This window comes from Daktulosphaira vitifoliae, unplaced genomic scaffold, assembly GCF_025091365.1.
Source record: "Daktulosphaira vitifoliae isolate Bord-2020 unplaced genomic scaffold, ASM2509136v1 Scaffold_3, whole genome shotgun sequence".
In the NCBI taxonomy this organism is placed as follows: domain Eukaryota; kingdom Metazoa; phylum Arthropoda; class Insecta; order Hemiptera; family Phylloxeridae; genus Daktulosphaira; species Daktulosphaira vitifoliae.
Genome location: NW_026099574.1, coordinates 20,581,120 through 20,597,493, shown reverse-complemented (window position 1 = coordinate 20,597,493; position 16,374 = coordinate 20,581,120). Strand labels below are relative to the sequence as shown.

At 26.4% G+C, this 16,374-nt stretch overlaps 2 protein-coding genes across 2 annotated transcripts in view; one reads left to right on the top strand and one right to left on the bottom strand.

The window, feature by feature from the left end:
- Positions 1 to 15,781, top strand: part of LOC126900668 (neuropeptide SIFamide receptor-like) — a 36,979-nt gene extending 21,198 nt beyond the window's left edge. The window contains exons 2-3 of the mRNA XM_050676555.1: positions 2,521 to 2,620; positions 11,374 to 15,781. Of these exons, the coding sequence (XP_050532512.1) occupies positions 2,521 to 2,620; positions 11,374 to 12,124 (851 nt within the window). The 3' untranslated portion in view covers positions 12,125 to 15,781. The remainder of the gene's footprint in view (positions 1 to 2,520; positions 2,621 to 11,373) is intronic.
- On the bottom strand, positions 4,094 to 6,796 carry LOC126900669 (splicing factor 3A subunit 2). Its single transcript, XM_050676556.1, has 2 exons — positions 6,691 to 6,796; positions 4,094 to 4,661 (listed from the first exon to the last, which is right to left on the bottom strand). Exons 1-2 carry the CDS (start codon positions 6,703 to 6,705, stop codon positions 4,389 to 4,391), a joined length of 288 nt encoding a protein of 95 aa, XP_050532513.1. The 5' UTR covers positions 6,706 to 6,796; the 3' UTR covers positions 4,094 to 4,388.
- Positions 15,782 to 16,374: the final 593 nt, after the last annotated feature.

Genomic DNA, 16,374 nt, shown 5'->3' with positions numbered 1-16,374 from the left:
TATAAGTTATTAATGCGTACGTTAAATATATACATCTAAGTAGCTGTGTTTGTAAATATTTATGCATCCGTTTTACTGTATAGTATGCGTGGAATATTGTAAATGGCCCTTATTTGTTATGCTCTTCACGATAATATAATGGTAAAAAAGCTATCAACATTTTATTGACGATGAAAACTTAATAAATGGGTTTATGACGGTTTTTAGCAAAGTTCCAGAGAATAGCCGCTGGAATCGACTAAAAGTTGTAGGCTTATATTCGGGTTAAGTTAACCCCACAGAGAAGGACGCATATCTCTCTTTCTTTCCACGTGTAGGACGTGGTTAGTCATGTGAACGAGGTCACCGGGTCAAACTCAACAATGCAACGACCCAAAATACCACCTCAAATTTCAGAGAGCTTCAATCGTTTGTTTACGACGTGTTTTGTTAAGTTCAAAAAAAAAAAAAGGCTGGCGAAAAGAATGTGTTTTACAATGGAGATTTGGCCATTTAAAATCTCGAATAAAATCAACAGATTGAAACCTTATTTCTCGCATTATTTTAACTTCTTTCTACTTATTTATGTTTTACCTTATGTCGAAAAATGTATTGTATTTCGTTTTACTCGTATAAACAACTCTGAATAAGTACTATATTTATTGTTTAACTTTATCAAATTGTTGCGTTTGCCTATTTTTTATTTTAGACAATTTATGGACCGTCAAATATTTTCTTTATCAAAAATAACTTCTGTTCTTTAAGTTTATGATTGCCGCCATAGTAGAAAATCTTCGACGTAATATTTTGTAAAATTATAATTAATTACTAATGCTATACTTTATGTTTGAACATAAAACATTATCCATGAAATATGACTAATTAACTTTTAAGTAAATTTATAAGTTTAATTAGATATATTGGCATTTAAAATTTTTCCAAATAATAAAGTGTGATGGAAAACTTTTATTTTGATAAAAACTATTTTTTTTAGCAATTGTAAAATGAAAATTCAATTAAGTATAAAAGAAGACCGAAATGAGAATAACACTTTTCTTCCAGTTTATTCTTCATAAAAATGGCTTTAAACTTTGCTGAATTACATTTTTTTTTTCAATATAAATAAATCTGGCAGCGAATCATATTATATCTATTGTTCCTTCAGTATTTTGCTAAAATTAAACATCGAGGCAAAAACAAAACAAAAGATTATTAACCCAATTTACATTATGGCCATGATACAAAAATAATTAATAAAAAAATAATTAATTTTAAATTTATTATCAAAGTAAAAATAGCCTTTAAATTAATAATTGTTAAATGTCTGCCTTCTCATTCTTTTTAAAATATATCGGAATAATAAAAATATCATTAATTAAAATAATATATTTTTGGATCGAGAAAACATTTTTACATGGGTCAATATTTAAAACAGTTTATTTTACTAAAAAAGTTTTACACTTTTTATTTTTACTTAACGGGTAGATGTCTTATGATTTGCTCTATAATATAAGAGACAAACATAATTTATATATCTGTACCTATATCTATTTAAAAATTCTTTTTAATAAATTAAAAAATGTTATACTTTATTAATGCAGTACAAAAGCGTAAAATTTATTTAAAAAAAAGTACTGCAAAATAATTACCAAATAAGAATTATAGAAATCGTAATTATATAATATAATTAATTATATATATAATTAAGCTAATAGTTAACAAAAAATTATATGTCATGTAATTAGATTTGCTTGCTATTTTAGCCGAAAAGATTGTAAGATTACTTTTTATTGAAATTGAATTTATAAATGTTGTAATATTATTTTAAAAAAACTTATTAAATTAAATTAAAATCTACCAACATATATTAAAAATAAATTTTATACCTAAACGTTTTGGATAAATAGCAAAAATTTCTGCAGAGTTTGTTCTAAAATAAAATTAAAGGGGTTTAAAATGTTGCTTTAACTATCCGAATTCACCGTCCTTCACTTATGGCAATGCTCAGAATGTTTTACATTCTTAAGTAAATATTAGTTTTATTATAAATATTGAGTTCTCAATCCTCAAATGGCTCTTCAAATTTTCTCTTTGAAAAGTTCCACCAAAAACGAAAATTTTCAATTTCGCCTACTTTGCATTAAAAAAATAAAAATACCTCCAACATCTGGTTTGTATTTCATCAAATTTGCTGCGGTAAAACTTTTGGATTGTAATAATTTGCATGCATTTTACGTTTGAAGAGTTTTTTTTCATCAACCATCAGCTTAAACTTTTTCAGTTTGATAAAAATCAATATCGTATAATGAAACTGTAGGTGATTATGGATAAGTAAATATTTGACTGTATTAAAACATTGTTCAAGTATACCTCTTAACTTGAAAACGAATGAGCTCAATGTCTTACCAGGAAATAATTTTTTATAATAATTCGTATTCATTTACCTTTTCACAGAACTTTCTTTTATACTTCTACATCATCGGTAAAACAACAAAATGACATGGTAAAATACACCTTTTAATTCACTTGTGTTTTTTACAGCTTGGATTCTTGGATCATGGATGTGTAAAATTGTACCGTACGTTCAAGGGGTTTCTGTGGCCGCTTCAGTGTACAGCCTCATTGCCGTATCAGTAGATAGGTGAGTTAAAACGTCATACTTTTCAGTATCTAGAAGACATTATACAAATTATCTACACAATACTTATTAGGATGTATTTCGCTAACTGCGATTGCAACGTTATATCACACAAAATGAATATACTTTAATTGACAATTTTTCGTGTAAATTAGTTATTTAAAAGTTTATTGGTGCACCATAAAAAAATCAATCATCAAAATGGGTTTGATTTTAAACATAATTTGGCATTATATTGATATTGAAATATCACATCAATAATACCACACATTATGTAAGTCGATTTATAGGAAAATAAACGTAATGCCATTAACAAAGAGCAAGATTTGAAATACAATTAGGTTTTCAACGTAAACTCGATGAATAGTATCAAGATGATGAAAATTTACGATTAATTGAAAATAAAAAACAGTCGAAATAGAAATATTTTTTTGGTGAAACGAAAATAGATTTACTAAAAGATTTACTTGTCACTATATAAACATTTATCGTTAGGCAGTTAAGTGGCAAAACTTCCAATGGGACGCGTCTTTAACGTTTATTATGTAGAAGTTTTTTTATTTTACTATAAACTGTATTTTGATTGCATTTGTCCTTAGAAAATTACTTTTTCAGAAGTAATTGATACTAAGTAAATGAATAAACTTTTGTTATTATTTAAATACACCACTTATTTAATATACAGTTAATTTAGTTCTAAAAATACCCTATTTTTCCTCTAATTAAATTGAATTGAATTTGATTTTTACATAAAAATAAATTTTCTTAAAATACTTTATATTTAATTAAAATCGGTATGCTTATTTGACTAATAGTGTTATGAAAAACTAATATATAGATTGTAAAAAATAATAAATAATTATAGTAATATATTTAATGTTTATTTAAAAGTCTTATGCCATTTTTGTTATCGAATTTATATCGATTTCATAAATATTATATGATATTCATTATGAATTTCACTAAAACCAGAACCATAAAATACAATATTAGAAAAATTAAAATAACGCTTAATATTAATCACCGAGCTGAGTTTTTTAATTAAAAATATTTTTTCGATCATTTTCGAAACCTTTTAGATGGTTTAAAATGTTTTGTCGAATTACTCGTGTGTACCAGTTTGTAAACCTGGATTAACTTTTCGTGGGATAGGTGTATTTTTTACTTAAATTTGTTTATTTTTATGATAGTAATAAGTAATAAAGTATAACATTTACTAATGTATCGTACGCTTTTTCAACGGCTTACATCAACGTAAAAAAGACCATTAGGATGAATTCAATTATTTTCAAAGGATTACTTTGTTCAATATAATGCTTTCTCTGAGTAATGTTTTTCAACACTTATCAACAAATCCCTTTGTTTTGAAAATATGTCGGTATTATTAGTAGTTATTAACTATTTCATATTCCCTCGTAATGATACTTAAATCATAGTTTGATAAATATTAATTTTTCAAAGTTTTAGACATTTTAATTAAACATTCACAATAAAAATTAACATGTGCATACACAGGTAAAACATACAATTTTTACCTTAAGACACAAGTAGTTCCATGTTTGTGTGAATATCACCAGTAAATATTTAAAGTTCAAAACGCGTTAAAATTTTACTTTGAATTTTCACTATTATAAATTGTGTAAAATAATATATGTGAGTATATAGGTAATAATTAAATTCAATTTTTAATGCCTTATCGATTCATTATTTCTAAGATATTGTGTTGAATAAATAATTTTTACAAAATAAATAAGTGGGTTTTAAAAAATCATTAATAATGGACCACGGGTACGACGGGGTGGACACCAGCCACAGGGTGAACAGAAGCTACAGGTACAGAAACAACAGGGTGAACAACTGGTTGTACGACTGGGTGGACTGATGCCGGGACAACAACGCGAACTGGAGCAGGTGGATGAGATTGTACAACAGCTGAAGAATGAACTACTGCGGTTGGTTGGTGAGCGACTACAGGTACGACAGGAACAACGGGAACGTATGGGGCAGCGGATGCAATGGCCACCAAGTATACAGCGAGAGCAATCTAAAAAATATTTACATTTAATTATTTGTCAGTTAAATTATAATCGACTGAAATTTTAATATTGATATCATTTCATAAAGTAACAATTGAAATCGGACCAAAACATTTCTTGTTACTTAGTAAAAATTAAAATAAATTGCTGTAAAGCATTAAGATTTATTAATGAGTGACATGAAAAAATAATGTATATGGAATCCTATGGCCAGAATGATTGAAAATTATGAGATTTTTTTTTTTTTTTTTGTACAAAAAATCCATCGTTGAAATAACTGTAGAAATAATAATTTTTATTTTAGAATTGTAAAATAAATATTGTAATATCAAATGCGCATCTAAATAACTCACGTGGCCTACATATATAACTGAGGTACAAAACTCTTAGTGAAATAACAATTCAATCAAACTTTTTTAATGAGAGATGAAAATGAGACATCACATTATTATACGTTTAACGTTTCTTGAACAGAAAGCCGTAACGTCGGGCCACATTGCATCTTTATTGATCCTTCTTCTCACTCCCATAATGCGCCACAGCTGCAACTTAATACATCTTCCAGTCTAGCATAATTTATTACTTCTGACTTAACTGAACTATTTAAATAGCAAGTTAATCAATCAACCGCATGTCCCATAATTAATTATTATAGATTATTATATAGGCGATAAACTGTCAATCAGTATATTTTTTGTATTTTACCACCAAAGTTATTATTAAATACCGTACAAGCTTTACGATTAAATAATATTTAGAAATTAATAAAAATTATTTATTTCTAGTAAACTTATCGACTTGGATGAAATTATATTTTTAATAATTTGTTGATATTACATTTTTTTTTATTTTTGATTAATCTATAAATATAACCGGGACATGCAAAGTTTATTTTTAAAAAATAATAACTTCTATTCATCTCGTATTAAAAATCCGCGTGGTTTTAGTTTGTTAAAATTTATTTATTGATTGATAATTAAGATTGTTAAAATATTTCGACCATTGGTATAAAATTATTAGGCCTAATATTCAAAATTGGCACAATATCTACTTTGGTAAATCTCTTAACCTCTAGACTACATGAAATGGCAACGATTCAAAATTACCTCGATATTCATGTTGATTTATAAGGAAGAATAGCTTTCTACCATTTTTATTTGGTTAATTTGAAAATTGTTAAATAGACTTAACACTATTGCGTGTGATTATTCGTTTAAATTTATATAAACGGTATATGGAGTTTTAACACGAAANTGTGATTATTCGTTTAAATTTATATAAACGGTATATGGAGTTTTAACACGAAAGTTTTTTTAAAACTTGCCTAATAAGTGCTTTTAGTTTGATTTGAGTTATTTATAGTTTTATATTTATAAAAGTATCTTAAATAATTATATAATTGATAAATTCAGTTACAATTTTAACTAATAAAATAAAATTTTTTATTTTTATTACATATAAGTAACACATAGTAATAATTACTTTGAGTTAGACTTTTGTGAGAATCATAATACGTTTTTATAAGTAAAAAATATTTATAAAATTATATAAATATAACAAAACATTTTTACTAAAATTACTTTTGTAATAAATAGACAATCAATAAATTTTGAAAGGTTTATTTTGTTTAAAAATAAAATGTAATTAATTTATTAAAAAAATTTTATTTGTCTCAATTATTAGTGTTAAAACATAAATTTCATGCATTGAATACCTTTGAAAAAAAATCATGGGTTCTTCATAATTATAGGGTGGCAATATTTGGTACCCCAAGTAGCACAATTTCTAATGCGATCCTGTCTAAAATAATAATTTTAGAGTGTTTGACATTTTTTTAAATACATAGGCGGTCATTTGGTAAAATTTTTAGGGGCATAGAATGATTAAAGAAAATTGACCAAAAGACTTACTTAAAGTAACAATAAAAATAACATTTTTACGGACTATTGACCGTCCACGATTATATTCCTTAAGTTTCAATGAATTTTCTAATATACATAAAATGTACTATATGAAAATAAATAATAATGCACTTACTGTAATTTTCATCATTTTGAAAATGGATTTTTACCGCAAGTTTTTCAGAATGTTTGAATGGATTCTTTGTAACTGGTAACATTCTATACGATGCTGGCTTCTTTTATATGTTTTATCAAAATCAAAGCAGGACATGCTGAATATGTCAAGTCAGTGTCAAGTTTACATAGAACTTTGTTGAACTTGTCCGCCATTTACGGTTAACCAGCCGAACTTGACACGCTTAAGCCTTTGTTGGAAACTTGCGGGGAATTCTATACGAAGACGTCCGAAACATACACTTAAATTGTGTACTTACGGACACAATTCGTCAAAGACCTTGAGAGCTGCAATTATGTCATATAATGGTCATAACAACATAAACACATTGTATTCACATGACAATGTATATCGATGGTCTTATAAAGAAGTACGGTCAGATCAATCAAGCATATCAAAACAGTACTTTTGCAATAAAAATCTGGATAGACTTAATGCTGAGGCCATTCAAATTGTAAACAATATCATAATATGTTAATATACAAGGCAGTTAAAACTGTTATGTAAACAATTCATGTTATCAAACAAATTTTTGAAGTTAATTATCTATATTACAATTTAAAAGTAAAATTAAAATTAAAATTGACAATTTCCCTGAAATAGAAGTTATATAGAACTATTTCTATTTCGGATTACTCCTACAATACATACAAGTTAGTTACTTGAGTATTGATTTTCATATCTTCAGATTAATTTGCATGATGACAATGACAATTAATTATTCGAAATCTCATCTAAATTAAAACTTGAAAATTGTTTCTCGAGTCATTTGTTATTCATCATTAAATGAATTGCGACCAAAAAATATCTCTAGATTTTCTGAAGTCCGATCATTAAAAAAGCGTACAATTTAAACAGATATTCCTCGTAAAATAAATTACTTGAAAAAACTGGATTAAGTTTATATTATTGTTTATTAATAACAATAGAATATAAAAATATATCCGAAATTGTGTGATAAGTATTAATCATATAAACATTGTGTAAAACAATGTTTATATTATAATTGCATTTGCATATATATTTATATATTCGTTTAGTACGACAAAATACAACACTAATAACATTAGTTACTTAAAAAAATGTATGGATAATATTCTAATTCAGCAATAACTGATAACATTTAGACCTATTATTTTTATAACAAACCGTAAAATGATATTTCTAGCTGTTTCTCAACACGTCAATTAGAATTTAAGAAATTATTAAAAATAATTTTGAACCATAATCAACTAATTTTCTAAATGTAATTATATATTTGTCTCGCGTATCAAATATATATCTACAAATTAGCACTTCTAGAAATATTTAAAGTTTAGTTGTATAGTTTCATTATAATAAAGCTGATGTATAAGTTTTAAGTTTGAAATAGTATTTTAATTTTGTTTTGAAACAAGCTATCGAGAAATCGAAAAATTATTTAAAAGCCATTGCACATACTCGTAAACAATGTGTATTAATTAAATTTTATCAATGCTAGTCCAATATAGATTTAATGTAGAAACAAATAAAATTAAACTCTGTGATTTGAAAAATTTTCAAAGACATATTTTATTTTTAAAAGTTATATTTTATTCCAAAAACACATTTTACATAGTTTTTAAATAAATGATATGTAAATTTTTTAAAGTGTTATGAAAAACATTATCTACTTCAATTAATGTTCAATTTAGTTTTATAATCTTAATAGTAAATATTGAAAATGATGTCAGGTATTGTAAAGACTGTCATCTGATCTACATAAATATTTAATTATTAGTATAACATCATTACGGTGTTGATAAATCTTCGACCGTCGAATAAAAAGACTCAAAGAAATGTACGATTTTAATAATTTATTTTCCCATTAAAAAATAGAGCCTTTCATTAGTGTTATTATTAATACTTGATAGCGGCAACGTGCCAAAACTACATGTTGGGCCTAGTTCGCCGAAATTTACTTAACGAGATGTAAATATATTTGTTTTGTAATTCTCATTTGTTAAGAAACGACCAACTATTTCAGCACATTATTCTGACGGTATATTTTGTATTGATTATTGACAGATTTAACTGTTTAACACATCACTTATCTCTCACTAAAGATCAATTTACTCGTCTTCACTGCAATGTTGTCGAAAGCGAAGTGATTATGTGTTATTTAAATATTGTATGTTAAACACTTGAAACATTTGAGAATTAACATAATGCGCTCATTTAAGGTAGTACATTTTTAGGTCTTCAAACATCCTATAATAAAATTGGCTGTATCTTTTTATGTTGTTTTTCACTTTAATAGAGAGCTAAAGAGTACCAAACACGCATCCTATATTAGTCATTTATTTAGCATACCGAAATAAACTGAATATATTTTTCAAATCAGATATACAATTTGAGATGTGCAAATCCTACATTACCGTCGAGAATCTGAATAAAAATATTACTCAAGTCTTTTCATACGCATTTATAAATTGAAAAAACATAAAAAAAAACTTCATTCCCCTTCGTTAATACTACCGCGGCCGTTTCGGGTCTCTGAAGGTCTTGTCCTACTTTTTAAAGCATTTTTATATTCGACCGTTTATAATATTTTATTGTTATTGCAAAAATGTAGATTTTCCACTGGACTTATCAGTAGAAAACAGTTATGCCCTGTAGGTGTTCTACTTTACCTCAGCACACGTGGTGTTATAGTTTTATTAATATACATGGCACATTAGCTTATCACAGCAAAATATCGATTAAATACATTGGCGCAACTAGCGAAGAGCTGGGGGCGTTGCAGCATCCCTAGTCCTATTTTATTAAAATTATGTGAAAATAACTTTTCTCGTTTTACGAAGGATTTCTTTTATCGGTAGTTGACAATAATTTGTCAATAAATAATATGATAATAAGGCGAACCGAAAAATAATACTAGTATAACGGTTAAAAAAATGTTGTTTTTTATCTTTGTTCGTTGTTTCTGGTAAGCAATAATTTAAGGAATGTTATTCGGGGGCGTTTGTGTCGGGAGGTTTATAAGCATAACATAATTTCAGTACCCCAACATTTTTGCTTTAGTTACGCGCCATGATTATACACATGAATGTTGACTTTTTTTAATAATAATAAAACAAATATAACGTTCAATATAAGTGCGCAGGATCGTTAAGTCAAATAAGAAATCACAATGCAAAAATTTCAATCGTGCAGACAATTCCAAATGATTTTAGTCAAAACAGTCCAGTCATAAATTACAAAAATCATTTCAGAATTTCAGACGGCCCACGTACTCTCGTGGGCTCAATTTACAAATCAACAGAGTGAACATAGTTTTGGAATTCCAAAGTACTAAATTTATTCACGTATTTTTTTCTTCGTTTTTATTTATGTTCAAGTCATACAAAATTTTACATTTCTGTGGATTAAGTCGATACAAAACCATGTAAAGGCATTTTATTACTCTTTTAATATTTTTACTATTATAATATCGGATATTTTCTCTTAAATCAATTTTTTCTAATGTTATTAGTTAACACACAATTAAATTTGCGAATATTTACAAGCTGAGAACATATTTCAACAAATTCAGATGTGTTTTATGACATAATTGTACATCAATTTATTTTACAGGCATTTTTAAAGAGAATAATTTGTTTATAATTTGAACTCTTCTACTGAAAAATGATAAAACACTTTATAATTGTGTTTATATTTTGTTGAAAAAAATTATGCTTCCTGGTTATTATCAAATCTATTATCAATTTAAAGAAGTTCTTTTTCAATTAGTCAATAATATTCAGTTTATAGTTATATATATATATATATATATATATTTTTTTTTTTATATTTTGAATAATTCATTTATTGTTGTTAAATAAAGTATGAATGAACAATAATTAAAATTTTAAATAAAAAATAAATAGGAACTGATAAAGTCTCAAGTTTAACTACTTACTACTCTATTGTCATTTGATCGACATCCTTTTACCTTTATTGGTTGTTAACAATATTTATTAAAACGTTATAACTTATCAAGTTTTCACGCCGAGTATCAGCGATAAAGTTAAAACATAATAATATATCTCATGTCAGTTATATAGAACAAGGCCGAACGGTTTTTGTAACAGAAATACCATAGGGTCCAATAAAAGATGTATGTTTCACATCTTTCAAGAAGGAGCTTAATTTTTTATCTTTATTTATTTTAAAAATCAAGTGCAAAAACATTTTTAGTGAAATACTTTCGAAAATCCCTTGAATAATATTACACTACAACAGAATGCGCTCAACAACGGAAAATTGTTTTGGAATAGCTTTCATAAAACATTGTAGTGCATAAAATAAAGAGATTAATCTTTAAAATATATTTTTATTTTGGTTATACGTCATTATTTTTACTAATATGATTAAAGATACGACTAATTTTCAACATTTTATTTAGCATTAACATAAAAACTAGACAAATTATACACAATTAAAATTTTATAAAAAATGAAGTTTTTTGAAATTTATTATTATTTTTTGACATATAAAAATGTCAAATATTATTACACATGTTTTTAGCTATTATTACCACGTGATAATTTTCCAGTTTTCTGTTTTACCAACAATAAAGTGCAAATATATTAATATTACGCATTCATTTGTTCAATAAATTACTAATCAATTTTTCTTTTACAGATTTTTGGCCATTTGGTATCCATTGAAGTGTCAGATCACCACACGTCGTGCCAGATACATAATTGGAATTATTTGGTTGGTGTCTACAACTATCACCATACCTTGGGCATTATTTTTTGACATGGTGGCTATATTTAAGGATGAACCTAATTTAGAGCTTTGTTTGGAAGTATGGCCCGACTATCTCGATGGTAATTTGTATTTCTTGTTGGGCAACTTGGGATTATGTTACGTTGTTCCAATGATAGCCATTTCGTTGTGCTACGCCATGATATGGATAAAAGTGTGGCGTAGAACTATACCTACTGACAATAAGGACGCGCAAATGGAGCGTATTCAACAGAAAAGCAAAGTGAAGGTAGTCAAAATGCTCGTTATGGTAGTCATTTTGTTTGTGGTGTCGTGGTTTCCGCTTTATGCGATTTTTGCCAGGATCAAGTTGGGTGGCCGTCTCAAGTCGTGGGAAGAAGACTTTTTACCCATAGCCACGCCAATCGCCCAATGGTTAGGTGCCAGTAACAGTTGTATAAACCCTATACTGTACGCTTTTTTCAATAAAAAGTTCCGTCGCGGCTTCACGGCCGTCTTGCAAAGTCGCAGCTGCTGGGGAACGCTCAGGTACAACGAAAACGTGACGTCGGCCAACTCGTGGTCGGCCAGTAAGGCGTCATACTACATCACCAACCATCACGCGTATACCAAGCGACAGTCCAGCCAGGAAACGAATGTATCATACATATTCAATGTCTGAGCGCAATTTGACAATACGTCGTCTGGAACGACTGGAGAATCCTCTTAATTTAACAGTCAGTTTCGTATAAAATTGTCACACGTGATAATAACTATACTTACTATGAACTGAAAATTAATATAATAATCATTACAAAAATAATATAAAACCTCCTTCAATGACGTTGGAAGTGTTTTCCGGTCCGGCGGCGGGAGATTTAGTCTCCCGCCGTCAACCATCCACCACTACATACTATACAACAATAGCTAATATTGTTATTTATAAATAATATTAACGTTGTTTTAAACTTTACGATACAAAAATATACATATAAGTATATTGATGATAATAATAACAATAATTGTAAACATCACCATCTTAGATGATACTGCCATTCGGTTCTTATATACGCATAATAATAATAATACAGTTGCATAACTTAAAATATTTATATAAAATATGTTAACTCTACGATAATACGGCCATCATAACTATGACAACCGTATGACCGCCCAATAAATGTATTTGTAATTACTGTCTAAGTCTATAAATATTATAATTGTAACGTTAAGCCGTATCTGACACAATCAATTTTTCACTGTATATACAACATAAAAAAATGATTAGTTAATAATAACCAAAATTCAATTAAGGTTTGTTAGTTGCACTGCTTATGTTGTCGTCATCGTTGAATTAGTGGCACGAAGGGGTTTGTGGCATATTCCGTCCATTTTAATGAAACATTTGCCCTTAACCAAACCCACCAACCCCTCATCATATACTAGGCCATCAACATTGTTATTTGTTCTCAAGACCATTTTTTCATGTTATACTGAGTGGACTTGACTTAACCATAATTCACCGTGAATTTGCATAACCTACCTTTATTCAAACTTTAGTAGACATATGTCTTTACCTATTGAACATGTCCCGAATACTTCTTGTATGTGACTCTTTTGCAACCTTATCCGTGAAAATAACTTGAAATGTGCACCCAAATATAAGCAAAATGTTAATTCGCATTCCAAAGACGGACGTCGTGATATAAAAAAGTGAGGAAAATATTATGTGCGGGCTTTATACTTATGTATTGTATCGTAAACGTAAAAGTGGCAAGTGTGAAATGAAAAAATTAAAAGGATATGATCAAATTTGAGAAAAAAGAATTTAAAGTGGCGACCGATAATAAAAGCAGATGTTATGTGGTCGTGTAAAGAGAGGTGGAATAGAAATGGAAAAAATACTCGAGAATGAGATAAGAGCATTGGACATAAAAGATAAACAACAGAAAAACTCATAACACAAAAAGAAAAAACAAAACATAATAATTTATCATTAAAAGTACTACGAAAGAATTCCGATATGTAATAACTGTAAAAGAATACACTGTATCGATTTATCAAAATCCATACATTAGATTGTTTTAGAAACGATAAAAAATACAATCATTCTTTGTGAGTAGAACTTCATGAGTTTCTAATGATATTTTTTACTGCTTCCGATTGACAAAATAAAATTGAGTACCTAGTAGTAAATACAGTTTGTTTCTAAAAAGCTAAGCGATCCATTCCCATACAACGTGTATGCTGTTGGAAACGACTAGCATAAGATATTGTACAATGTTTTCTCAGTTTAAATATTTACAAATTTCTTGAAGTTTATTTTTATTATTTTTTCCGTGGCTAATCGCTTTGTTCTATAAAACTTGGTAAGAAAAATTCGAGGATAGAATTTAGAACTAGTAGGTTATCAGTAAATGTAAAAAGTCATATGTCAAAAATTAATATCAAAATCGTAGTAGATATTATAAAACGCCTAAATAGTTGTAGGGTCTGAAAAGGACTATTCGATGGCTATATTTACGGTTACTATCATAGAAATCCATCAGATAAAATCCAAAGCCTTTTTTATAATCATCATACATTTTTTTAAAAGATACTTCAGAAAATTAAAAGTTCCTGTAATGTAAAATAATTAATAATATATATTTTAAAATTAAAAAAATTAAAGTATAATGATATTAGTTTTAATTTAGATAAAATAATTATAAACAAAATTTTTTTTTTAAAAACAACTTTTTCGAGGATCGCATATTTACTAAGGAGGAAACAAGTCACCGCCAATAGAAGCCTATAGTTACTATTATTATTAAAAATCTCAACAAAAATAGTAATAATAGTAATAGAAGTTAAAGTTAAATTGTTAATGAGGATAACTAATAGTTCGCATGGATTGTATAAGCGTGTATTTTTTTTTAATGTTGTACAGTTGTATAAATAAATTTACAAAACTTTGAACAACACCAAGTTGAATTGATATCACAAAGTCTGAAAGTCTTATTTGCATGGTATACTTAATAAAATATGGTTAAATTATAAATGTACTACTAATTATAAATCATTTTTTTTAATGTGCACGAGTTAATATCAACTTGCATAATGCTATAAGGCAAACTACCAGTAATTATATTTTATATACTATATTATAAATTAGGTCACTATTTAGCTACTGGATATATATATTATTATTATAAATATTGCTCTAATCATGTAAAGAAATAATTTTATAATAAATGAAAATTATGAAAATAATATGAAATCATAAAATTAATTAATTAGTATGGATGATATTTATTAAACTATTGAAGTTGTTGTATCTGCCATATTTGTAAAGCAAACAGTTTAGAGACTCACTATTTGATAATCTTAAGGAAGTATTTAGTATAAGTACAATCATTTACTGTGTGAATTATGTTTTTACATTAATATTGTATAAAACTATAATCATTATTATTTTACAAACTATAGAGAGATAAAAACAAAATTTTTAAGACTTTATATACTTTTTTATTGACACGAGTCAGAAATATAACTGGCATTGATCAATTATATATCAATTATGTTTATCTCATCTTTTATTAAATGTTATACTTTTATTTAACTCTTATTTTCGTTATCACAAAAATAATTTATTCGCATAGATGAGAAAACTTTAAGCAAAATACTTTAAAGAAATTTTTATTCTTCTGTTGTAAAAAAAGAGTAAAATAATTCAAATAGAAAAAATACAATTTTTGGAGATAACTCATTTTATCATATTATTATAAATTAAACACTATAAAATATGGTTAAATCAATCTAAGAAAATATTTTAAACAATGATGTAAATAACTTTCTTAAAAAAAATTAATAATGCTAAGCAGTTAGTTTTGCAGATGTATTGTCTACTGTTAAATTTTTTAAGTTTTAATATTGTGGATGGCAATATGCATTCCTTAGAAAACTAATGGCTTAACTTGTAGGTTTTATTACCATAACCTATTAAAGAAAGTTAAATTATTATAAATTTAAGTGTGGATAAGTTCTATGCAAGTCACGACTGTAACTTTAATGATAAGATTCTTAATTATTAATAATAAAACATAAAATGCATGTAATAATTCGTACAGTTAGCCAATAGATATAATAATTTATCTCCCCTACACTTAGTAATGAACTATGGTAATTACAGTATTATTGTAATATTGTTTTTTTATAAAAATACACTCATTAAAATACACAAAACAATTGATTTTTATTTTTTATCATCCTTTGTTAAAGTCTGTCATAAAGATTGTTTTATATGAAGAATATTACATTTTTATTATAAGTTAAATACATTTATGCTTGTTCATAGTTTTTAATACAGTAGTGTTTCATAAAGTTAAAGTGATATATTTTACAAAAAATAAAAGTAAAAACACATTATTTAAGTATCAATAATCATTGTTTAAATAAGAAAAAAAAATGTAAATAATATAATTATTGATGATCATAAAACAGTAATTTGAATTTAATTATTCACATATTAAGTAAAACGGGTAAAATGAAACATTTGTCATATTTATCTTTACACACTTCTAATTCAAAAATAATATTTTTGAATAATTATGAGAAAATGTTTTTTTAATTAATTTGTTTGAAACTATCTAATTTGATTAATTATTTCTAGAAATATCTAGTTTAATAAGCAACTTTGTAACTTTATAAATATTAAAATAAAAAAGTAATAATTAATTTTGTGGTTATAGTATCACTGTTAATTAAACTTGAAAACATATTTAGTAATAAATAATAAACATAGATAAATTATTAATAAACATCTATAGTTGATAAAAATATCAAATAATTATAATTGTCATAACTAGTGAAGTCAACAATACTTTTATAATTGTGTTTAAATAGAGATATAAATAGTCTTAATTATTTAGAATATACTTCAAATACTTTTGC